This window comes from Leucoraja erinacea, unplaced genomic scaffold (genome assembly GCF_028641065.1).
Source record: "Leucoraja erinacea ecotype New England unplaced genomic scaffold, Leri_hhj_1 Leri_161S, whole genome shotgun sequence".
In the NCBI taxonomy this organism is placed as follows: domain Eukaryota; kingdom Metazoa; phylum Chordata; class Chondrichthyes; order Rajiformes; family Rajidae; genus Leucoraja; species Leucoraja erinaceus.
Genome location: NW_026575913.1, coordinates 117,187 through 143,567, shown reverse-complemented (window position 1 = coordinate 143,567; position 26,381 = coordinate 117,187). Strand labels below are relative to the sequence as shown.

The window sequence follows — 26,381 nt, the reverse complement described above, 5'->3', positions numbered from 1 at the left end:
GATAGATAATGATGTAGAAACAACAAATTGCAGATGCTGCTAGTACCAAAGAGAGTCACAAAATGCTGGAGTAACTCAACGGGTCAAACAGCATCTCTGTAGAAAAGGGATAGGTGATGCTGGGTGAAGCTTCAGGTTGGAAACCTTCTTCAGTCTGATGTGTCGGGTTGGGACCCTTCTTCAGACTAACCCTGCTTGAGACTGAAGTAGGGTCTTGACCCGAAGTGTCATCCAGCCTTTTTTTCCAGAGATGCTGCCGGTCTCGCTGAGTTACTTTAGCACTTTGTGTCTAAGGTTGATAATGAGCTGTTCAATCCTGATTGTTTGTGATGTTAATTTCTGCATGTTCACAGAGCAGACTGTGGGAATAAATAGTTGAATAACTAGTCTAGCAGGAAATCTGTGGTATTTGAGGAAGTGTGAATGTGGGGCCTCTCCAGTGAGATGATAGGGGAACAAAGGAGGATGTGGTGATGTGGTGAACTATCAGAAAGTCACCAGGAGGTCATATCAAAACAGAAGTTAAATGTTACATTGATATTTTTAGAGTCTGCTCTTGATGTACTGCCATGGTGCAAGCCGATTTCAACAGTCTACTGTATATTGCAGCTCAAGATGACATAGAGATATAGCATGCGAACAGGCTCTTCAACCCACCATGCTGAACAGCGATACCTGTACAGTAGCAATATCCTATAGACCAGCAACAATTTACAATCTTTACCAAAGCCTATTAAACTACAAACTCGGCTTTGGAGTGTGGGAGGAAACTGGAGCACCCAGGGAAAACCCACAGGTAGAATGTAAAGACTGCATGCAGACAGCACCCATGGTCAGGATTGAACCTGGCTGTCTTTTGAACTCTAAGGCAGTAACTCTACCTCTGTTCGACTATCACCCTTGTTTAGAAACATAGAAACATAGAAAATAGGTTCAGGAGTAGGCCATTCGGCCCTTCGAGCTTGCACCGCCATTCAATATGATCATGGCTGATCATCCAACTCAACATCCTGTACCTGCCTTCTCTCCATACCCCCTGATCCCTTTAGCCACAAGGGCCACATCTAACTCCCTCTTAGATGTAGCCAATGAACTGGCCTCAACTACCTCTGTGCCAGAGAATTCCAGAGATTCACCACTCTCTGTGTGAAAAATGTTTTTCTCATCTCGGTCCTAACAGATTTCCCCCTTATCCTTAAACTGTGACCTCTTGTTCTGGACTTCCCCAACACCAGGAACAATCTTCCTGCATCTAGCCTGTCCAACCCCTTAAGAATTTTGTAAGTTTCTTTAAGATACCCCTCAATCTTCCAAATTCTAGCGAGTACAAGCCGCGTCTGTCCAGTCTTTCTTCATATGAAAGTCCTGACATCCCAGGAATCAGTCTGGTGAACCTTCTCTGTACTCCCTTTATGGCAAGAATGTCTTTCCTCAGATTAGGAGACCAAAACTGTACGCAATACTCCAGGTGTGGTCTCACTAACCCCCTTTACAACTGCAGTAGAACCTCCCTGCTCCTATACTGAAATAGGAGGGATCATGACAGAAGCCTCCTCGTGGCGATCCCCGGAACCGACGACACGATGCACTCTGTGACGCGTCGGGCGACCAGTTAACCATATATACACACCGTCTGACACACCAGTGGATGAATCCTTGTTAGACTAATCAACTGAAGGTTACGACTTATGAAGGTTACGATGTGATGCAAATAGTTGAATGTGCAGCATAGAGAGTGCAGCACAGAAACAAGCCCTTTGACCCACCAAGTCCATGCTAACCCTTTTGGTACCTGATCTCTTTTTATCTTCCTGATATTTCCAATACCTACCCCTAAATGTTACTCTTTAACGACACACGGAGTAATGTATGGTAGCCTGTGAACCAAATAACTGCCATGACTTACCTTTGTGGGTGGAATATCTGAATATCATATTATTTCCACATGTTGATTGGTTAGGGCGGGCGGCATGATGGGGCAGTGATAGAGTTGCTGCCTTAAAGTGCCAGAGCCCCGGGTCCGATCCTGACTAAGGGTGCTGTTTGTAGGGAGTTTGTACGTTCTCCCCATGACCAGTGTGGGTTTTCTCCAAGATGTCCAGTTTCCTCCCACACTCCAACGACGTTCAGGTTTGTTGGTTAATAGGCTTGAAATAAATGTAAATTGTCCTTCGTGTGTAGGATAGTGTTAATGTGCTGGATTTGTGCCGACTCGTTGTGCCGAAGGGCCTGTTTCCACTCTGTATCTCTAAACTAAAATAATCTAAGTAATCTTGACATTTAGAATTATATACAACATATAAACAGGCCCTTCAGCCCAGCTTATCTATGCTGGCCAAGATGCCCCAAATATTCTTGACCCACCTACCTACATTTTAGCTTAATTTAATTTAATATTAATGTGACACGTACTGTTTTGCAGTGAAAATGTTTCTTGTGTGCTATCCAGTCAGTGAAAAGACTACATTGCAATGAAGCCGTTCACAATCGATAGATAGAGGGTAAAGGGTGTCATGTTTAGTGCAATGTAAATCTGATTGGTGTTTTGCCGATTTCCCTCCAAACCTTTCCTATCCATAGATATTTCCATTACTAGACAATAATTGTATTTTATTTGTGTCTAGGGCCTCACACACTGATCTATTACTACACCCTGAACCACAGGAGTACTCATCTAGAAGAATATAGTTTTGTGGGTGTTCTGGACGGTTGTGAGATACAGTATTATGACAACAACATGGACATTGCAGTCCCAAGACAGAAATGGATGGCGGCTGCATTTGACCGGAAGTACTGGGTAACAGATACGTTCACTGAAACTGGTTTCCATGGAATCATCAAAGGGCAAGTGGATGAATGGATGCGGAGGCACAATGAAACAGCAAGTTAGTTCATTCATTTCAATAAATTTGGATAGTGATCAATGTAAATAAAACAAATCTCAAAGAAATACCTCGCTGTAGCAGAGATCCAGGTTTGATCCTGATCTCGAGCAAGTTTACACATTCTCCCTGTGACCACACATATTTCCTCCAGGTGCTCCAGTTTTGTCCTATATCTTGTAAACGTGCAGGTTTGTAGGTTAATTGGGCTCTGTAAATTACTCTCGTTGTAGTGCGGAGCTTGGGTGAGAATGTGGATAACATACTGTAGATGTGTAGGAATGAACTGCAGATGCTGGTTTACAGCAAAGATAGACACAAAATGCTGGAGTAACTCAGCGGGACAGGCAGCATCTCTGGATAGAAGGTATAGTTTTGGGTCGAGACCCTTCCTCAGACATCACCCATACCTTCTATCCAGAGATGCTGCCTGTTCCACTGAGTGACCTCAGATTAATGAATTGATGATCGATGGTCGGCATGGACCGTTTCCATGCTGTGTCCAACCTAATTAATAACTGCAAATGCAGGAAATGTGAAATAAAAAACAAAATGTCAGTGGAGGAGGGGAGGGGGTGTGGTGTGAGGGAAGGGGAGGTGGTGGAGGGGGATAGATAGTGTGGGGGCGGATGGGGGAGGGGGGGTGGCGGGAGGTGGAAGATCAAAGGAGCAACTGGTGTGTGTGATACTTTATAACTTTATTGGTGCCCTTTATGTGAAGATTCTTTGCAGAGTCAAAGTACTGTATATGAATGCGCGACGTATAAGGAATAAAGTGGATGAGCTTGAGGCTCAGTTAGAAACTGCCAAGTATGATGTTGTGGGAATTACTGAGTCATGGCTGCATGAGGGCCAGAGCTGGGAACTGAATATTCAAGGATATACCTCCTATTGGTGTGGTAAATTGGATTAGTAAGTATGCAGATGATACCAAGATAGGGGGTGTTGTGGATAATGAAGAGGATTTCCAAAGTCTACAGAGTTATTTTGGCCATTTGGAAGAATGGGCTGAAAGATGGCAGATGGAGTTTAATGCTGATAAATGTGAGGTGCTACACCTTGGCAGGACAAATCAAAAATAGGACATACATGGTAAATGGTAGGGAATTGAAGAATACAGTTGAACAGAGGGATATGGGTATAACCATGCATAGTTCCTTGAAGGTGGAATCTCATATAGATAGGGTGGTAAAGAAAGCTTTTGGTATGCTAGCCTTTATAAATCAGAGCATTGAGTATAGAAGCTGGGATGTAATGTTAAAATTGTACAAGGCATTGGTGAGACCAAATCTGGAGAATGGTGTACAATTTTGGTCGCCCAATTATAGGAAGGATGTCAACAAAATAGAGAGAGTACAGAGGAGATTTACTAGAATGTTGCGTGGGTTTCAACAACTAGTTACAGAGAAAGGTTGAATAAGTTAGGTCTTTATTCTCTGGAGCGCAGAAGGTTAAGGGGGGACTTGATAGAGGTCTTTAAAATGATGAGAGGGATAGACAGAGTTGATGTGGACAAGCTTTTCCCTTTGAGAATAGGGAAGATTCAAACAAGAGGACATGACTTCAGAATTAAGGGACAGAAGTTTAGGGGTAATATGAGGGGGAACTTCTTTACTCAGAGAGTGGTAGCGGTGTGGAATGAGCTTCCAGTGGAAGTGGTGGAGGCAGGTTCGTTGGTATCATTTAAAAATAAATTGGATAGGCATATAGATGAGAAGGGAATGGAGGGTTATGGTATGAGTGCAGGCAGGTGGGACTAAGGGAAAAAAGGTTGTTCGGCACGGACTTGTAAGGCCGAGATGGCCTGTTTCCGTGCTGTAATTGTTATATGGTTATTGAAAAGACAGACAGGTGGGCAGAGGGGGTGGGGTTGCCCTGTTGGTGAGGAATTAAATTCAGTCCCTTGCAAGGGGTGACATTGAAACAGGAGACGTGGAGTCAGTATGGATAGAACTAAGGAACTGTAAGTGTAAAAAGACCCTAATGGGACTAATCTACATGCCCCCAAACAGTAGCCTGGAAATAGGGTGCAAGTTGAATCAGGAATTACAATTGGCATGTAGTAAAAGTAATGCTGTGGTTGTTATGGGAGATTTCAACATGCAGGTAGACTGGGAAAATCAGGTTGGTATAGGACCCCAAGAAAAGGACTTTGTAGAGTGCCTTTGTGATGGATTCATAGAGCAGCTTGTATTGGACCCTACCAGGGAGAAGGCAATTCTGGATTTAGTGGTATGTAATGAACCGGATTTGATAAAGGACCTTGAGGTTAATTAATCAAGCCATTAGGAGGCAGGGACCATAACATGGTCAGGTTTAATCTACAATTGGAGAGGGAGAAGAGTAGATCGGAGGTGTCAGTGTTGCCGTTGAGTAAAGGGGACTATTGGGCCATGAGGGAGAAGCTGGCCAAAGTTGACTGGAAAGATACACTAGCAGAGATGCCAGTGGAACAAAAATGGCAGGTGTTTCCAGGAATAATACAGAAGGTGCAGGATCAGTTCATTCCTAGGAGGAAGAAAGATTCCAAGGAGAGGAAGGGATGACCATGACTCACAAGGGATGTAAGGGACAGTATAAAAACTAAAACGACGAAGACCAAAGTTGGACCCTTGAAGACCGAAAAAGGTGAATTTATTATGGGGAACAAGGAAATGACAGATGAGTTGAACAGGTACTTTAGATCTGCCTTCACTAACCATATAACAATTACAGCACGGAAACATGCCATCTCGACCCTTCTAGTCCGTGCTGAACACATATTCTCCCCTAGTCCCATATACCTGCGCTCAGACCATAACCTTCCATTCCCTTCCCGTCCATATAACTATCCAATTTATTTTTAAATGATAAAAATGAACCTGCCTCCACCACCTTCACTGGAAGCTCATTCCACACAGCCACCACTCTCTGAGTAAAGAAGTTCCCCCTCATGTTACCCCTAAACTTCAGTCCCTTAATTCTCAAGTCATGTCCCCTTGTTTGAATCTTCCCTACTCTCAGTGGGAAAAGCTTTTCCACGTCAACTCTGTCTATCCCTCTCATCATTTTAAAAACCTCTATCAAGTCCCCCCTTAACCTTCTGCGCTCCAAAGAATAAAACCCGTAACTTGTTCAACCTTTCTCTGTAACTTAGTTGCTGAAACCCAGGCAACATTCTAGTAAATCTCCTCTGCACTCTCTCTATTTTGTTGACATCCTTCCTATAATTAGGCGACCAAAATTGTACACCATACTCCAGAATTGGTCTCACCAATGCCTTGTACAATTTTAACATCACATCCCAACATCTATACTCAATGCTCTGATTTATAAAGGCCAGCAAACCAAAAGCTTTATTTACCACCCTATCTACATGAGATTCCATTTACCATGTACATCCTATTTTGATTTGTCCTGCCAAGATGAGCACCTCACACTTATAAGCATTAAACTCCATCTGCCATCTTTCAGCCCACTCTTCCAACTGGCATAAATCTCTCTGTAGACTTTGAAACTCTACTTCATTACCCGCAACCCCACCTATCTTAGTATCATCTGCATACTTACTAATCCAATTTACCACACCATCATCCAGATCATTGATGTACATGACAAACAACAGTGGACCCAACACAGATCCCTGTGGCACCCCACTCGTCACTGGCCTCCAACCTGACAAACAACCATCCACCATTACTCTCTGGCATCTCCCATTCCGCCACTGTTGAATCCATCTTGCTACTCCACCATTAATACCCAACCATTGAACCTTCTTAACCAACCTTCCATGAGGAACCTTGACAAAGGGCTTACTGAAGTCCATATACACAACATCCACTGCTTTACCCTCATCAATTTCCCAAGTAACATCTTCAAAAAATTCAAGAAGATTAGTCAAACATGACCTTCCAGGCACAAATCCATGTTGACTGTTCCTAATCAGACCCTGTTTATCCAGATGCTTATATATATTATCTCTAAGTATTCTTTCCACTAATTTGCCCACCACTGACGTCAAACTAACAGGTCTATAATTGCTAGGTTTACTCTTAGACCCCTTTTTAAACAATGGAACAACATGCGCAGTACGCCAATCCCCCGGCACTATTCCCGTTTCTAATGACGCTTGAAAGATTTCTGCCATAGCCCCTGCTATTTCTACACTAACTTCCCTCAATGTCCTAGGGAATATCCTGTCCGGACCTGGGGACTTATCCACTTTTATATTTCTCAAAAGTGTCAGGAGGACACAAAGAATATTCCTGATATAGTAGTGGCCAGAGGATCTGGGGTGACAGAGGAACTGAAGGAAATCCACATTGGGCAGGAAATGGTGTTGGATGGACTGATGGGACTGAAGGCTGATAAATCCCCAGGGGCTAATGGTCTGCATCCCAGGATACTTAAGGAAGTGGCTCTAGAAATCATGGATGCATTGTTGATAATTTTTGACTCGGGATCAGTTCCTGTGGATTGGAGGGTAGCTAATGTTATCCCACTTTTTAAGAAAGGCGGGCGAGAGAAAACAGGGAATTATAGACCCGTTAGCCTGACGTCCGTGGTGGGGAAGAGTCAATTATAAAAGATGAGATAGCCGCACATTTGGATAGCAGTAACAGGATCGGTCCGAGTCAGCATGAATTTACGAAGGGGAAATCATGCTTGATTAATCTTTGGGAATTTTTTGAAGATGTAACTAAGAAAATGGACAAGGGAGAGCTAGTGGATGTAGTGTACCTGGACTTTCAGAAAGCATTTGATAAGGTACCTGGAGTAGCAATGTTACAAAATTTTGAGATTTAAAAAATCAAGTCTGCAATTTATCCCATCAGATAAAGCATAACAATAAGTTTAATTTGACACCAAATTCACTTTCATATCTCAAGTATTAAAAAAGTTATGACCATTTTCATACTCGGAAATTAGCATCTTGTTCCCTATTGATTTTCAATGGACATTACAAAAAAGCTGTGATCTTGGATAGTCAAAAGCCCATTTCTTAAGGAAAGATTAACATTTTTAAATAGCCTAAGTGTCCAAAGATTATTCACAAATAATTCACAATATAACATGATTTTTATATCTAATTTACATTAATTTACAGGCCAAATGGAAGGAATTTAGTGTTCAATTGCTGTAAATAAATGCCCATTTAAATCGGCTTTCTAGTGGGTTCATGTGGAACGCGCCGGTTTAGAACGTTGACATAGCGCTGGATCAGTGCCCTCAAGTGCCGAGAAAAATACTGCGGGATATAAAAAGCCCAAAATGAGCTATTCGTTATAGATAATTTGATATATAGGGTTATATATATGCCCCATTTAATGTAAAAATAAGGTACATACCTTTAATTGTTTGCTCTATAAAACCCTGGGGCTGCGAGAGGTTGCGAGATGAAACAGTAATTTTAAATCTATTAGAACTATATTATCGAGGCCTATAAAACTAATAATACCTTTTGCGACCGGGTCTTGCAGCGATTTTTCGTTAATGATTTACTAGGCTGAACATGTGCGATTAGTACAGCCTAGTAAAAATCGCGTTTTAAACCCGCCCCCTCCAAACAGCGCCAAAATCGCGGGCCTGGCTGAGGGCAGATTCCCAATGGCGATTCAGGTAGGTTTTGTAACATACCTACCTGGAGCTGTGAGTTACCCAAATCTGCAACGTTCCATCTCACTTCCAGAGAAGGATTCTGGTGGAAGCCTCTGATTGGTCGAACGGACCAGAGGAAGCAGCTGATTGGCTTGTATCCCAGGTAAGGCTTTATTGTATTTGGATAAGGGGGAGAATGAGGGCCGGGGCAGTTTACTGTTCTGGATGTCAGATGTGGGAGGTTATGGAGTCGGAGTGCCCTCCAGACGTCCACATCTGCGCAAGGTGCGTCGAGATGGGGCTCCTAAGGGACCGTGTCAGGAACCTGGAACAGCAACTCGATGACCTCTGTCTGCTCAGGGAGAGCGAGGAGGTCATAGATAGGAGTTACAGGGAGGTGGCCACTCCAAGACCACGGGAGACAGAAAACTGGGTCACAGTTAGGAAGGGCAATGGGCAGAGGCAGGAACTGGTGAGTACCCCGGTGGCTGGACACCTTGAAAATAAGTACTCATGTTTGAGTAAGGGTGGGGGAGACAGCCTACCTGGGGGCAGCGGCAGCGGCCGGGCCTCTGGCACAAGGTCCGGCCCTGTTGCTCAGAAGGGTAAGGAAAAGAAGAGGAGGGCAATTGTAATAGGGGACTCTATAGTTAGGGGGTCGGATAGGCGATTCTGTGGGCGTAGACAGAAGACCCGGATGGTAGTTTGCCTCCCTGGTGCCAGGGTCAGGGATGTGTCTGAACGTGTCCAAGAAATCCTGAAATGGGAGGGAGAGGAGCCTGAGGTTGTGGTGCATATAGGTACCAACGACATAGGTAAAAAAAGAGAAGAGGTCCTGAAAGAAGAATTTAGGAAGTTAGGTAGAGAGTTAAGGAGAAGGACTGGAAAGGTAACAATCTCAGGATTACTGCCTGTGCCACGCGACAGTGAGAGTAGGAATGGAGTGAGGTGGAGAATAAATGCGTGGATGAGGGACTGGTGCAGTGGGTATGGATTTAAGTTTCTGGATCATTGGGACCTCTTTTGGGGAAGGTGCGACCTGTACAGAAAAGACAGGTTGCACTTGAACTCGAGAGGGACCAATATCCTGGTGGGGAGATTTGCAAAGGCTACTGGGGAGACTTTAAACTAGTATGGTTGGGGGGAGGGACTCGAATTGGGAAAGCTAGCAGTCAGTGTGTGAGGCAGGAGGCAGAGAATGGTAGCACTCTGACCCAAAATGTAGGGGAGAGATCAGAAAAAGAAAATAAACAGAGAATAAGAGATGGTGCGTTTCTTAAATGTGTATATTTTAATGCTAGGAGCATTGTAAGAAAGGTGAATGAACTTAGAGCCTGGATTGACACCTGGAAGTATGATGTTGTGGCGATCAGTGAAACATGGTTGCAGGAGGGCTGTGATTGGAAACTAAATATTCCAGGATTTTGTTGCTTCAGGTGTGATAGAATTGGTGGGGCAAGAGGTGGAGGTGTTGCATTACTTATCAGGGAAGATATTACAGCAGTGCTTTGGCAGGATAGATTAGAGGGCTCGTCTAGGGAGGCTATTTGGGTGGAACTGAGAAATGGGAAAGGGGTAGCAACACTTATAGGGGTGTATTATAGACCGCCAAATGGGGAGCGAGAATTGGAAGAGCAAATATGTAAGGAGATTGCAGATATTTGTAGTAAGCACAAGGTAGTGATTGTGGGAGATTTCAATTTTCCACACATAGACTGGGAAACACATTCTGTAAATGGGCTGGATGGGTTGGAGTTTGTAAAATGTGTGCAGGATAGCTTTTTGCAGCAATACATAGAAGTACCTACTAGAGAAGGGGCAGTGCTGGACCTCCTGTTAGGAAATGAGACGGGTCAGGTGGCAGAGGTATGCGTTGGGGAACAGTTCGGGACCAGTGATCACAATACCATTAGTTTCAATATAATTATAGAGAGGGTCAGAACTGGACATAGGGTTGAGATTTTTGATTGGAGAAAGGCTAACTTTGATGAGATGCGAAAGGATTTAAAAGGAGTAAATTGGGACAGTTTGTTTTATGGGAAAGATGTGGAAGAGAAATGGAATACATTTCAAGGTGAAATTTTAAGAGTACAGAATCTTTATGTCCCTGTTCAGTTGAAAGGAAATAGTAAAAATTGGAAAGAGCCATGGTTTTCAAGGGAAATTGGACACTTGGTTCGGAAAAAGAGGGAGCTCTACAATAATTATAGGCAGCATGAAGTAAATGTGGTGCTTGAGGAGTATAAAGAATGAAAAAAGAATCTCAAGAAAGAAATAAGAAATAAGAAAAGAAGATATGAGGTTGCTTTGACAAGTAAGGTGAAATTAAATCGAAAGGGTTTCTACAGCTATATTAATAGCAAAAGGATAACGAGGGATAAAATTGGTCCTTAGAGAGTCAGAGTGGACAGCTATCTGCAGAGTCAAAAGAGATGGGGGAGATATTGAACAATTTATTTTCTTTGGTATTCACCAAGGAGAAGGATATTGAATTATGTGAGGTAAGGGAAACAAGTAGAGTAGCTAGGGAAACTATGAGGATCAAAGAAGAGGAAGTACTGACACTTTTGAGAAATATAAAAGTGAATAAGTCTCCAGGTCCGGACAGGATATTCCCTAGGACATTGTGGGAAGTTAGTATAGAAATAGCAGGGGCTATGACAGAAATATTTCAAATGTCATTAGAAACGGGAATAGTGCCAGAGGATTGGCGTACTGCGCATGTTGTTCCATTGTTTAAAAAGGGGTCTAAGAGTAAACCTAGCAATTATAGACCTGTTAGTTTGACGTCAGTGGTGGTCAAATTAATGGAAAGGATACTTAGAGATAATATATATATAAGCATCTGGATAAACAGGGTCTGATTAGGAACAGTCAACATGGATTTGTGCCTGGAAGATCATGTTTGACTAATCTTCTTGAATTTTTTTAAAAGGTTACTCAGGAAATTGATGAGGGTAAAGCAGTGGATGTTGTATACATGGACTTCAGTAAGGCCTTTGACAAGGTTCCTCACGGGAGGTTGGTTAAGAAGGTTCAATGGTTGGGGATTAATGGAGGAGTAGCAAGATGGATTCAACAGTGGCTGAATGGGAGATGCCAGAGAGTAATGGTGGATGGTTGTTTGTCAGGTTGGAGGCCAGTGACTGGTGGGGTGTCACAGGGATCTGTGTTGGGTCCACTGTTGTTTGTCATGTACATCAATGATCTGGATGATGGTGTGGTAAATTGGATTAGTAAGTATGCAGATGATACTAAGATAGGTGGGGTTGTGGATAATGAAGTAGATTTTCAAAGTCTACAGAGAGATTTATGCCAGTTGGAAGAGTGGGCTGAAAGATGGCAGGTGGAGTTTAATGCTGATAAGTGTGAGGTGCTACATCTTGGCAGGACAAATCAAAATAGGACGTACATGGTAAATGGTAGGGAATTGAAGAATGCAGGTGAACAGAGGGATCTGGGAATAACTGTGCACAGTTCCCTGAAAGTGGAATCTCATGTAGATAGGGTGGTAAAGAAAGCTTTTGGTGTGCTGGCCTTTATAAATCAGAGCATTGAGTATAGAAGTTGGGATGTAATGTTAAAATTGTACAAGGCAAAGGTTGAACAAGTTAGGGCTTTATTCTTTGGAGCGCAGAAGGTTAAGGGGGAACTTGATAGAGGTCTTTAAAATGATGAGAGGTATAGACAGAGTTGAAGTGGATAAGCTTTTCCCACTGAGAGTAGGGAAGATTCAAAGAAGGGGACATGACTTGAGAATTAAGGGACAGAAATTTAGGGGTAACATGAGGGGGAACTTCTTTACTCAGAGAGTGGTGGCGGTGTGGAATGAGCTTCCAGTGAAGGTGGTGGAGGCAGTTTCGTTTTTATTATTTAAAAATAAATTGGATAGTTATATGGACGGGAAAGGTATGGAGGGTTATGGTCTGAATGTAGGTGTATGGGACTAGGGGAGAATTTGTTTTCGGCACGGACTAGAAGGGTCGAGATGGCCTGTTTCCGTGCTGTAATTGTTAAATGGTTATTATATGGTCCCACATAGGAGATTAGTGGGCAAAATTAGGGCACATGGTATTGGAGGTAGAGTGCTGACATGAATAGGCAAACGGTTGGCCGACAGGAAACAAAGAGTAGGGATTAACGGGTCCCTTTCAGAATGGCAGGCAGTGACTAGTGGGGTACAGCAAGGCTCGGTGCTGGGACCGCAGCTATTTACAATATACATCAATGATTTGGATGAAGGGATTCAAAGTAACATTAGCAAAGTTGCAGATGACACAAATCTGGGTGGCAATGTGTACTGTGAGGAGGATGCTATGAGAATGCAGGGTGACTTGGACAGGTTAGGGGAGTGGGCAGATGCATGGCATATGAAGTTTAATGCGGATAAATGTGAGGTTATGCACTTTGGTAGCAGAAACAGGAAGGCAGTTTATTATCTAAATGGCGTCAAGATGGGAAAAGGGGAAGTACAACGGGATCTGGGGGTTCTTGTACATCAGTCTATGAAAGTAAGCATGCAGTTACAGCAGGCAGTGAAGAAAGTGAATGGCCATTATAACAAGAGGAGTCGATAATAGGAGCAAAGGGATCTGCAGTTGCACAGATCCCTAGTGAGACCACACCTGGAGTATTGTGTGCAGTTTTGGTCCCCTAATTTGAGGAAGGACATTCTTGCTATTGAGGGAGTGCAGCGTAGGTTTACATGGTTATTTCCTGGGATGGCGGGACTGTCATATGCTGAGGGAATGGAGCAGCTGGGCTTGTGCACTCTGGAGTTTAGAAGGATGAGAGGGCATCTCATTGAAACATATAAGGTTGTTAAGGGTTTGGACATGCTTGAGACAGGAAACATGATCCCGATGTTGGGGGAGTCCAAAACCAGGGGCCACAGTTTAAGAATAAGGAGTAAGCCGTTTAGAAGGGAAACAAGGAAACACTTTTTCTCAAGGCAAAAACGGGGTACTGATTGGGGACGATCAGCCATGATCACATTGAATGGCGGTGCTGGCTCGAAGGGCCGAATGGCCTACTCCTGCACCTATTGTCTATTGTCATACCTTGGGTATTCATTAGGACCACATATTCATGATTCATGATTAATTACTTTTTAAAACATTGCTTTTTGTTACCTCTTTGGTTACACATTAAACAAATTATATTTAATCTTTAACCCTGGGACAGGTTAAGGTGTGTACAATACCTCAAAATATTATGCGCTGGGCATAATTTCTATCAATTTTCCATGCAATATTTATTATTATATTTTCTTGCAATATTTATTATTATTTTCAAATTACATGTGAATTAACGTGAATGACATTGATGGGATTATCGTCAGATTCATTGAACCATGTTTATTGAATCATATTGCCTTCAAAAATAAGATTATTTTATTTGCATTAATCATGGTGCTCATATTATCTGCAACATTGTTATGTTTATGAGATTTATGAGCATATTGCCGGGGCTCCAGGGTGTGAACAAGAGGGAGAGATTGGGCAAGCCAGGGCTTTATTCCATGGAGCACAGGAGGCTAAGGGTGATCATATTACTAAGGGTAATACTAAGGGTGTACCAGGGTGTAAGGGTGTCCCAGGGTTAAAGATTAAATATAATTTGTTTAATGTGTAACCAAAGAGGTAACAAAAAGCAATGTTTTAAAAAGTAATTAATCATGAATCATGAATATGTGGTCATACTAAGGGTGGACTTACCTGGAGCTGTGAGTATAAAAACAGCGCGGGGCTTGCTTTCTACAGAGGCCCGGGGAGCCGTTGGTGCGAGGAGGACTTACCTGGAGCTGTGAGTATAAAAACAGCGCGGGGCTTGCTTCTACAGAGGCCCGGGGAGCTGTTGGTGAGAGGAGGAGTTACCTGGAGCTGTGAGTTACCCAAATCACCAACGTTCCATCTCACTTCCAGAGAAAGATTCTGATTCTGGTGGAAGCCTCTGATTGGTGGAAGAGGACCAGCAGAAGCAGCTGATTGGCTGATTGGCTTGTATTGTATTTGTATTGTAATTGTAAGGCTTTATTGTATTTGGATAAGGGGGAGAATGAAGGCCAGGGCAGTTTACTGTTCTGGATGTCAGATGTGGGAGGTCATGGAGTCGGAGTGCCCTCCAGACGTCCACATCTGCGCAAGGTGCGTCGAGATGGAGCTCCTAAGGGACCGTGTCAGGAACCTGGAACAGCAACTCGATGACCTCTGTCTGCTCAGGGAGAGCGAGGAGGTCATAGAAAGGAGTTACAGGGAGGTGGTCACTCCAAGACCACGGGAGACAGAAAACTGGGTCACAGTTAGGAAGGGCAACGGGCAGAGGCAGGGACTGGTGAGTTTAGTAGATTAATCGACTACTGCATATGTCTCTTGTAAAGGTGGATTTGTGGCATTGATAGAAATGAGGAAGATCTGTTTTGGGGAAAATTAGTGATGGAATAATTTTGTTCTCTGGGCTAGAGTGGGCTCAGGAGGCTTGGATTAGTAAGTATGCAGATGATACTAAGATAGGTGGGGTTGCGGGTAATGAAGTAGAGTTTCAAAGTCTACAGAGAGATTTATGCCAGTTGGAAGAGTGGGCTGAAAGATGGCAGATGGAGTTTAATGTGTGAGGTGCTACATCTTGGCAGGACAAATCAAAATAGGACGTACATGGTAAATGGTAGGGAATTGAAGAATGTAGGTGAACAGAGGGATCTGGGAATAACTGTGCACAGTTCCCTGAAAGTGGAATCTCATGTAGATAGGGTGGTAAAGAAAGCTTTTGGTGTGCTGGCCTTTATAAATCAGAGCATTGAGTATAGAAGTTGGGATGTAATGTTAAAATTGTACAAGGCATTGGTGAGGCCAATTCTGGAGTATGGTGTACAATTTTGGTCGACTAATTATAGGAAGGATGTCAACAAAATAGAGAGAGTACAGAGGAGATTTACTAGAATGTTGCCTGGGTTTCAGCAACTAAGTTACAGAGAAAGGTTGAACAAGTTAGGGCTTTATTCTTTGGAGCGCAGAAGGTTAAGGGGGGACTTGATAGAGGTTTTTAAAATGATGAGAGGGATAGATAGAGTTGACGTGGAAAAGCTTTTCCCACTGAGAGTAGGGAAGATTCAAACAAGGGGACATGACATGAGAATTAAGGGACTGAAGTTTAGGGGTAACATGAGGGGGAACTTCTTTACTCAGAGAGTGGTAGCTGTGTGGTATGAGCTTCCAGTGAAGGTGGTGGAGGCAGGTTCGTTTTTATCATTTAAAAATAAATTGGGTAGTTATATGGATGGGAATGGAGGGTTATGGTCTGAGCGCAGGTATATGGGACTAGGGGAGATTATGTGTTCGGCACGGACTAGAAGGGTCGAGATGGCCTGTTTCCGTGCTGTAATTGTTATATGGTTGTTATATGGTTATATGGAAAGGCCTCTTTCTCTGTCACACGGAATCATAGGCAGTTATTTACCCTTGAATTGCCTTCTTATTTTAGTCAACTGTAAAATTGAACTAATTGGCTAGATTGAACTATTTAAAAATTCTAGATTAAAGGAAGTGCAGATGCTGGTTTATACAAAAAACTCAAAGTGCGGGAGGAAATCAGCGGGTCAAGCAGCGTCTGGAGAACATGGATCAGTGACATTTCGGGTGGGGATCCGATTTCAGACTGAAGTCATGTCACGTTAGAACATGCATTGTACTCACACTCAGTCCAGTGTTAGTTTTCAAGGATGTTTGTTATTCATAGCTTGTAGTTGTTACATATTTAGCAGAGAGAAGACGAGACAAACTAAAGCACCTGTAAAATTCAACTAAAAGACTGCAGAAAGAAGCGTGAGAAGAAGGCTCTTATCTAAACAATGTACTTTCAAGAGTGATTTAGATTTAGCTCTTAAGGCTAAAGGAATCAAGGGATATGGGGAGAAGGCAGGACCGGGATACTGATTTTAGATGATCAGCCATGATCATATTGAATGGTGGTGCTGGCTCGAAGGGCCGAATGGCCTACTCCTGCACCTATATTTCCAAGTTTCTATAATTAGTATATAGTCAGCTACTTGTGGTGTTTCTTGAAAAGACGAAGATGAGAGACACTGAAAGACCTGCAGAACACAAATAAATGACTGCAGCAAGCAACTTGAAATGAAGACCCGTTACCTAGACAACATCATTACTTATTATTCAGCTATCAATGTTTGTGATGTTTCTTATTGGAATTAAAACATCATCCAAGTTTTGTCCCTTCCTTATTGCTACTGGTTGGCATAAGCTTTTTTGTGCCAGAGGGAATGAATCACCTAAGAATACCAAGGAAAGGTAGAGCAGTCACACATCACTGGATATCTTTAACATCTTAAACATTTGGAAAGTGGTGAAATCATTGGACAAAGTCAGCATGGATTTACGAAAGGTAAATCATGCCTGACGAATCTTATAGAATTTTTCGAGGATGTAACTAGTAGAGTGGATAAGGGAGAACCAGTGGATGTGTTATATCTGGACTTTCAGAAGGCTTTCGACAAGGTCCCACATAAGAGGTTAGTATACAAACTTAAAGCACACGGTATTGGCGGGTTCAGTATTGATGTGGATAGAGATGGACTGAAATGAGGAAAACATTTTTCACACAGAGTGGTGAATCTCTGGAATTCTCTCCCGCAGAGGGTAGTTGAGGCCAGTTCATTGACTATATTTAAAAGGGAGTTGGATGTGGTCCTTGTGGCTAAAGGGATCAGGGGGTATGGAGGGAAGGCAGGTACAGGATACTGAGTTGGATGATCAGCCATGATCATATTGAATGGCGAATGGTGCAGGCTCGAAGGGCCGAATGGCCTACTCCTGCACCTATGTTCTATGTTTCTATGTTTAACCTGTTCAATGCCACCCCCGAGTACACTCGGGTCATGGCCACTAGTAAAATTAAACTTGGCAGGGAACAGCTTCATGATCTCCATAGTTTAGAGAAATCCTTCAATGGCCATGAGGGGTGAGCCTTATATATATATTTCTCTAACCATAGGAAGCACTTTTGTGGTGAAAGAAGGGTCAGCTCGGGTCTCGAAAGGATCCAACCTTTGCAGCTTTATATTTGTTTATATGCAATAAGCAAAGAGAACACAATATAAGATAAAAAATGATCATAATTATCAGCAAAGCCAATAGATCATGCGGCACAGTGGCACGGTGGTAGAGTTGCTGCCTTACAGCACTTGCAGCGCCAGAGACGTGGGTTTGATCCTGACTACGAGTGGTGTCTGTACAGAGTTTGTACGTTCTCACCGTGACCTGTGTGGGTTTTCTCCATTATCTTCGGTTTCCATCCACACTCCAAAGACGTACAGGTTTGTAGGTTAATTGGCTCGGTATAAATGTGCCTAGTGCGTGTAAAATAGTGTTAATGTGTGGGGATCACTGCTTGGTGTGGACTCGGTGGGCCGAATGGCCTGTTTCTGCACTGTATCTCTAAACTAAAATAAACTAAACCAAGCTTGCAGTGAGGAGTTTCCCCCAAAAGTTCAGCCATCCAATAACTTAGCCTCATAAGGTGGAAGGAGGAACTGCTTGGTCAACTGAAAAAGTACAGAGGTTTAGAGAGAGAGTTGCTATAATCACTGATGGAAACATTTCAACACACAATACTAATGACACAGGGTAGCATGGTGGCACAGCGGTAGAGTTGCTGCCTCACAGCTACAGAGACCTGGGTTCGATCCTGACTCCGGGTGTTGTCGGTACGTAGTTTGTACATTGACCTCGTGACTGTGAGGGTTTTCTCTAATTGTTCCAGTTTCATCCAACAATCCAAAGACTCACATGTTTGTAGGTTAATTGGCTTCGGTAAAAATTGTAGATTGTACCTCGTATGTGGGATAGTACTGATGTACAGATATTGCTGGGCGATGAGGGCACAGTGGGCTGAAGGGCCTGTTTTCATGCTTTATCTCTAACCTAAACTAAAGTAATTGTAACAAATATGAGCTTATTTCACACCTGGGGCATATATCCAGGGTTTCTTTCCTTTCATCTTAATTCCGCTCAAAGGAAGAGCCATCGTTAATATAGGATCAGGTCGGCATTCTGTAGTGATGTTTCTGCCAAAGGCAGAATTCTTCCAACTTCTCCAAACATATTGCTGCCTCACAGTGCCATAGACCAAGGTACAAGACTGCTGTCTGTATGGAGTTTGTACGTTTTCCCCGTGACCGCTTGAGTTTTCTCAGAGATCTTGGTTTCCTCCCACACTCCAAAGACATACAGGTTTGTCGGCTAATTGGCTTTGTATAAATGTAAATTGCCCCTAGTGTGTGTGGGATAATGGGGGGTGGGGGTTGTGCGTGGGGGGCTGGGTGTGCGTGGGGGACTGGGTGTGGGCAGGGGGGCTTGTGGTGGGGAGGGGCTTGTGGAGACATCGGCGACATCTCCGACTGGGCTGGGTCACCGACTCCGGGCTGGGTCTCCCACGTTGGACTGGGCTGGGTCAGGTCTCCGACGCTGGGCTGCTGCTTGGGGAGGGGCTGGGCTGGGTCGGATCTCTCTGAAAGACTGGTTGGAAACCTACGCCGGCCACCTTCAGCTCCTGTAAAGACGCGATGGCGCAGGAAGGGGTAGACCGTTCCGGGGAGTGATGGGGATGAGACTAATCTGCGCGACGCCGACTGGCAGGAGAAGAGATCGATCTGCGCATGCGCGTTTTTAAAGATTTTGAAACCTCGCTAACATTTACGGCATTCAACCGATCGGAACGAAACTTGGTGCACTCGCAGCACAGGAGAACGGTGAGTGAACTGGTGAAATATCGTTGCACTATCGCAATCCATTTTTGCACAAATAAAAAGACCGCCAAACCGGAATATAACAAGATGAGAGTTGTACATATGTATAGATAGATAGATAGATTATTAGTAAGTACAGCATATAACCCTCCATCATTATCGCCACCTCCAGCAGGATCCCATTACTAGCCACTTCCCATCTCACCACTTTCTGCTTTGTGCAGAGACCGTTCCCAAGGAAAACTCCCTGGTCAACTCATCCCTTCACACACAAACCACCCCCACCCCGGGTACTTTCCCCTGCAACTGCAGGAGATGCAACGCCTGTCCCTTTACCTCCGCCTTCACCTTCCCGCTCTACTCCATCCAAGGCCCCAAAGTCTTTCCAGGTGAAGCAGAGGTTCACTTGCTCCTCCCCCAACCTCATCTACTGTATCCACTGTTCCAGTTGTCAACTTCTCTGCATCGGCGAGACCAAGCGCAGGCTCGGCGATCATTTCACTGAACACGTCCGCTCAGTCCGTCTTAACCTACCTGATCTCCCGGTGGCTCAGCACTTCAACTTCCCCTCCGATTCCCAATATGAACTTTCTGTCCTGGGCTTCCTCCATTGTGTGAGTGAGGCCCAGTGCAAATTGGAGGAACAGCACCTCATATTTTGCTTGGTTTAGTTTATAGTCCATAGTTATGAACAATTTAGTATACCCTCCAGCAGTATGAACATTGACTTCTCTAACATTCGATAGCCCTTGCTTTCTCTTTCCATCCCCTCCCCTTCCCAGTTCTCCCACCAGTCTTACTGTCTCTGCCTATATTCTATCTTTGTCTCTCCCTTGACATCAATCTGAGAAAGTGTCTCGACCAGAAACGTCGCACATTCCTTCTCTCCAGAGATGCTGCTTGTCCTGCAGCATTTTGTGTCTACCTTCGGTTTTAACCAAGAGAATAGACAATAGGTGCAGGAGTAGGTCATTTGGCCCTTCGAGCCAGCACCGCCATTCAATGTGATCATGGCTGATCATCCACAATCAGTACCCCGTTCCTGCCTTCTCTGCATATCCCCTGACTCCACTATCTTTACAAGCCCTATCTAGCTCTCTCTTGAAAGTATCCAGAGAACTGGCCCTCACTGCCCTTCCTGAGGCGGATAATACCACAGACACCACTCTCTGTGAGAAAAAGTGCTTCCTCGTCTCCGTTCTAAATGTCTTACTCCTTGGAGAATAGTAAGATCAGTGTGGAGAATACGAACATGCAGGGGCTCTTTGAAGGTAAATAAGAAGGAAATGATGGGTCACTTGATGAGCATTAAGGTGGATAAATCCCAGGACGGAGGGATGTAGTAGATAATAATAATAATAATAATAATTGTTGAAAACATTAGTGAGGCAGTGGTGCTGGTTTACAACCGGCATGGTGAAGGTCACATCCCTCCTCTGTCCTCCATGCAGCTGGCAAGCTCCTCTTATCTACTATACACATGCGTCTTCCATCAAACATCATCTTGATTGGCCGTCCTGGGTCAAGTCTTCCATGGGTGGGTTCCCACAGCACAACCTTTTTTACTGCCATTTCAAGGTGGCGGAACCACATCATCCTTCTCAACGTGATCTTCTCGGTCAGAGGTGGAGTCTCGCCATAGAGTTGATGATGTGGTTTTAATGTTTTATGTAAAGCACTTTGAATTACCTTGTTGAAAGGTGCTATACAAATAAACTTGCCTTGCCTTGCCGTGCCTGCAACTGTCAATTTGAGTTTTTCTGAGCATTCGGGTGTAGGTACCATCGAGAGACTTGGACAGTGCTGGAGTGAGAGTCCATGCCTCACACCCGTACAATAATATGGTCTCTACAGTTGCACGGAAGGTCAAATATTCAGGCTGTAGTTCAGTGACAAGTAGAGTTCTGCAGGGACCTGTGCTGTGACCCTTGCTACTTGTGACATATAGAAATGACTTGGACCCTGGAGATCAGAAATTACCCAGTCTTAACAATAAATCAAATAATGATTTTGTTTTTCTTTCAGAATATCACTATACTCAAGGTCAGTTTGGTTGTCAGGTGAACGATCACAGTCCCAATGTAGGGATATTGAAGTTGGCTTTTGACGGAAGATATGCATTTAGTTTCGACAAGGACAAACTAAAGTGGACGGTGCATGATCCAATAGCTGAACCCTTCAAAGAGAAATGGGACAAGAATGAAAAAATGAACCGTTATTTCAAGAGCTTGTTAGAACATGACTGTGTGGATTATTGGCGTACATACTATGCAATTGGAAAGACATACCTGACCAGAAAAGGTGAGTTCTGAAAAAGTGTTGTTTTGCGATGGTAAGCAATGAGTAATATATCACTCTGAGGCAATGAGTAATATTATCTCTGACCCAATCATGACAGAGTGAAAGGTAATTCGGCCCATTGAGTCGATGCTAATTTTCAATGAAATGTCGACAAACTGCTCCACAGCTCTCTCTCACACCTTGCACTCTGCTCCCTCGGATTCTCCTTTCATTCAGCTCCACTACGGATAATTTGCAATGTCCAACTAATTCACTGGCACGTCTTTGGTATATGGGATGAAACTGGAGCACATGGAGGAAGCCAACTGAGTCATAAGGTCACTAGTGATGGGTGCAGTATTAGAACATTCGGCCCATCAAGTCTACTTCGCCATTCAATCGTGGCTGATCTATCTCTCCCTCCTAACCCCATTCTCTTGCCTTCTCCCCATAACCCCTGACGTGCATACTAATCAAGAATCTTTCTATGCCTTAGAAATATCCATTGATAGACTATAAAGCCTTCTGTGGCAAATAATTCCACAGACTCACCACCCTCAAACAAAATTAATTCCTCATTAACTCCTTCCTCAAGGATTGTCCTTTAATATTGAGACTGTGACGTCTAGTCGTAGACTATCCCACCATTGGAAACATCCTCTCCACATCCACTCTATCCAAACCTTTTCACCATTTGGTATGATTCAATGAGGTTCACCCTTATTCTTCTAAACTCCAGCGAGTACATGTCCACTACCATCAAATGCTCATCATATGTTAACCCACTCATTCCTGGGATCATTCTTGTACACCTCCTCTGGACCCTCTCCAGGGCCAGCACATCCTTCCTCAGATATGGTGCCCACAATTGCTCACAATGCTCCAAATGTGGCTTGACCGGCACCTCATCCCTGTCTGACAGGGAGAAAGTGTCATTGATGTCTTTCATATTAGTTAACCATGGACTTACTTGACCACAGTTGACAGCCCCTAATGGGATTGCATGTCTATCACACAGATCTATAGAGCACTGCGTTAAGCTTCGAAGGGCAACATTTACACGAGATGTGCGCATCAAGTGTTTTTTTGCACAGTGTGCTTGATACTTAGAATGTGCAACCAGGAGTGGTGGTAGAGAGGGACATGATACTGGTGCTTAAGAAAGTTTTGGACAGGCTTGTGGATATGCAGCAAATACAATGATATGGACCACATGCAGGCTGTGGAGATTAGTTTTGGTTTAGTTTAGAGATAGAGTATGGAAACAGGACCTTTGGGCCACTGAGTCTGCACTGACCAGCAATTGCCCATTCACTATTTCCGTCCTACAAGCTAGGGACAATTTACAGAAGCCAATTAACCTGCATGTCTTTTGTATTTGGGAGGAAACCGGAGCCCCCAGAGAAAACCCACAGAGTGACAGAGAGAGAACGTAAAAACTCCGTCCAGACAGCACTCTAGTCAGGATCGTACCCGGATCTATAATGCTGTTAGACATCCACTCTATCACTGTGCCAATGTGTTGCCTTAGTTTAACCTGGCTGAAAGTCCTGTTCTTGTGCTGTACTGGTCTATGTTCTATATATTCTCATTGGACCGGGCAGGGATACGTTTTTCCACTCTTCCAGCCTCCATGTTGAGTACTTCATCCCAGTTTAAATCTGATTCAATTAGTCAATCCATTTCTCCCTCCCCTCCTGCTCTGCTCCCCATTCTATATTTTGAACTAGTCATTCCCTTTTCACTCCCTGGTCTGTCTACTATCCCCACTACTTTCCTCTACTTTCCTGTCTTGGTGCATGCAACATCTATCCATTTACCTCTTCCCTTCCCACTGTCCATAGACCCAGGTACTTCTTCAAAGCTAAACAGCGTGAAACACTTGCACTTCCATTCAAATCTACTGCACTTGGTTTTCATGATGTAATCTTCCACATTGCATCAATGAAACAAAGTGAGTGGCTGTTTTCTGGAGAACCTGCATTCAATCCATGGGAATTTCTAAAATTCCTAATTCCTGCCACTTTAATTCTCAATTCGACCCCCACCATGATCCATCCATCTGTATCTCTTACACTATAATAACAAGGGTGAAAGTAACCTTGAGGAGCAACAAATCAGCTTCTGTCTGGACATGTTGCAGCCTTTCAAACTCAATTTCACATTCAACAAGTTGCATTCCCGGTCGATAAATGAACTGGTCATTTCAAGTGTTAAGTCAGAAAGAACAGATGCAAGAAGTATGAAGCAGGATCCCAAGCTGAAACATTACGTAACCATGTCTTCCAGATGCTGCCAAAGCCACTGAGTTACACCTACATGATTTTTTGTGTTTTAAAAAAAAATTACAGTTAAGTTATCCACCTGCAAAATCACGACAGCCTGACATACATGAGTACTGCAGTATGTGCTGCATTTTATATAACTGTTTTGTGCATGCAGAGACGCAGTGAAATGGTTTGGATGTAACAGCAGATACTGGACACCCCATCCCTTCTCTCCAGAGATGCTGCCCGTCCCGCTGTGTCACTTCAGCTTTTTGTGTCTATCTGCAGTGAAATGGTTGTTCTGCATTCTCTCCAGTCAAGTCACACTGTACATAAGTACAATACATCCTCTTCTGGAACAGCTTGCAGAGATCCACCATATTCCAGGACTGTCTTGCAGCTTCCAAGTCTCTGAAAAGTCTGATTTTGCCCCAAGGAAATACCCAATTTCTCATTTTCTCATGTTCAGGCCCAGCTAGTTTCTGCTGTGGGGTTCTACAAGGTTTCATCCTTGGCCCCATTCTCTTTTCCCTGTATATTCTCCCCTTAGGCCAAGTTATTCAAAGGCACGGCATTTCCTTCCATTGCTACGCAGACGATACACAACTCTATCTCCCCCTGAAGCCAAAAACCAATCAAATCTGCTTAACCTTACCCGCTGCCTCGAGGATAAAAAGTGCTGGGTGGCCCAGAACTTCCTCCAACTAAATGAGAGTAAGTCTGAGGTCATCCTTCTCGGCCCCTCGGACTAAATCAAAATGATAGTAGGTAGCCTTGGAAGCCTTACCCCACTACTCTAACCTCACGTCAAAAACCTTGGCGTGATATTTGACTCCGCATTGAAATTTGACAAACAAGTCAATGCCGTGGTAAAAGCTAGCTTATTCCAGCTTCGGACGATAGCTAAAATAAAACAATTCCTCCACTTTGATGACCTCGAAAAGATCATCCACACATTTATCTCCTCCCGCCTAGATTACTGCAACTCTCTTTACACTGGCATCAGCCAATCTTCCCTGTCCCGCCTCCGAAAAAGGGACCACATCACCCCGATCCTGGCCTCTCTCCACTGGCTCCCTGTGCGGTTCCGTATACATTTCAAGACCCTCCTCTATGTCTACAAAGCCCGCAATGGGCTTGCTCCCTCCTACATTAAAAGTCTTCTCGCTCACCACTCCACCTCCAGGTCCGTCAGATCGGCCGACTTGGGACTGCTGAATATACAATACAATACAACACAATACAATACCGTTTATTTGTCATTTGAACCTCACATGAAGTTCAAATGAAATTTGGTTTCTGCAGCCATACAAGAAAAGAACCAAGGCACACACCAACACAATTTACACAAAATCCGTCACAGTGAATCTCCTCCTCAATGTGATGGAAGGCAAAGTCTTGTCTCTCTCCTGCTCTCCATTCCTCTCCCAAGGTCAAAGCCTCCAGTGGGCGCTAGCAAGTCTGCAACCATTTAAAGCCACGTCGGGCGATGTAAGGCCCTGCCCCGGGTCTTGGCATAAGCTTAGGGGCGACCGCACCTTTGCGGTTGCAGCTCCTAGCTGTGGAACAGCATCCCCCTTCCCATCAGAACTGCCCCCTCCATCGACTCCTTTAAGTCAAGACTAAAATCTTATCTATACTCCCAAGCCTTTCCTGACGTCCACTAGGCGAGGGCTATATGCATATACTAGACTAAGTGGGACTCATTGGGTCCCAGCATCACACGGGAGGGCTGGTCACCCAATGCAATATTCCACCTCTCCACCAATTCCAATATTGCTCGCCAGTGTCAGTGGGGGGTGGGGCTTTCTGAAGCACAATTATGGGGGTGGTGCGCTGATGTGACTGGTTACCAGAGGGCTAGTATTGACATTGTGGGCCGGATGGATTCTTGGGCTGGCAGCTCAGTCACTGAGGCCTGGCAGTACAGCTAGGTGACCCAGCAGGGGATGTGGGCGGCTTCAGTAGGGTGCAGGGGAGTGCGCATCCTATAGCCAGGCGGAGGGCAGAGTCTTGAGGTGGGGGGTGTCAGTGGAGAGGGGGGGGGGGGTGGGCAGTGAACGACTTACTCATGACCTCTGGACTCACTCACTGCCTTGGGATGAACTCATGGCCTTTGGACTGACTGACTCTCACGGCTTGTGGACTGACTGATGCCCGACTTCTGGAGTCACGACTGACTTTTGTAAACTGAAAACTGTAACATCTACATTGAAGAAAAGCTTCTTCCTGACAGCCATCAAGCTATTGAACATAACAAATAAGCTCTGAACTATGAAAGACTATATTATCTGTGCTATTTGTTGATCACACGCACACACAGACTCATTCACACACACACACAGACTCATTCACACACACATTCACACACGCACAGACTCATTCACACACACACACACACACACACACACACACACACATATACACACACACACACATACACACACACACACACACACACACACACATTCACACACACACTCATTCACACACACGCACACACAGACACTCATTTGCACACACACACACATTCACACACACACAGAGACTCATTCACACATTCTCACACACACACACAGACTCATTCACACACACATTCACACACACACAGACTCA

General features: G+C 44.1%; 1 protein-coding gene across 6 annotated transcripts in view; it reads left to right on the top strand.

Annotated features, from left to right (window-relative positions):
• The window catches only part of LOC129716032 (class I histocompatibility antigen, F10 alpha chain-like), a 102,114-nt gene that overhangs the window by 20,082 nt on the left and 55,651 nt on the right, over positions 1-26,381 (top strand). For 5 of the 6 annotated variants that reach the window (XM_055665908.1, XM_055665906.1, XM_055665905.1 and 2 more), the window contains exons 2-3: positions 2,625-2,885; positions 21,244-21,519. In XM_055665908.1, coding sequence (XP_055521883.1) covers positions 2,625-2,885; positions 21,244-21,519 — 537 coding nt within the window. The remainder of the gene's footprint in view (positions 1-2,624; positions 2,886-21,243; positions 21,520-26,381) is intronic. The other variant, XM_055665907.1, reaches the window with a different exon arrangement.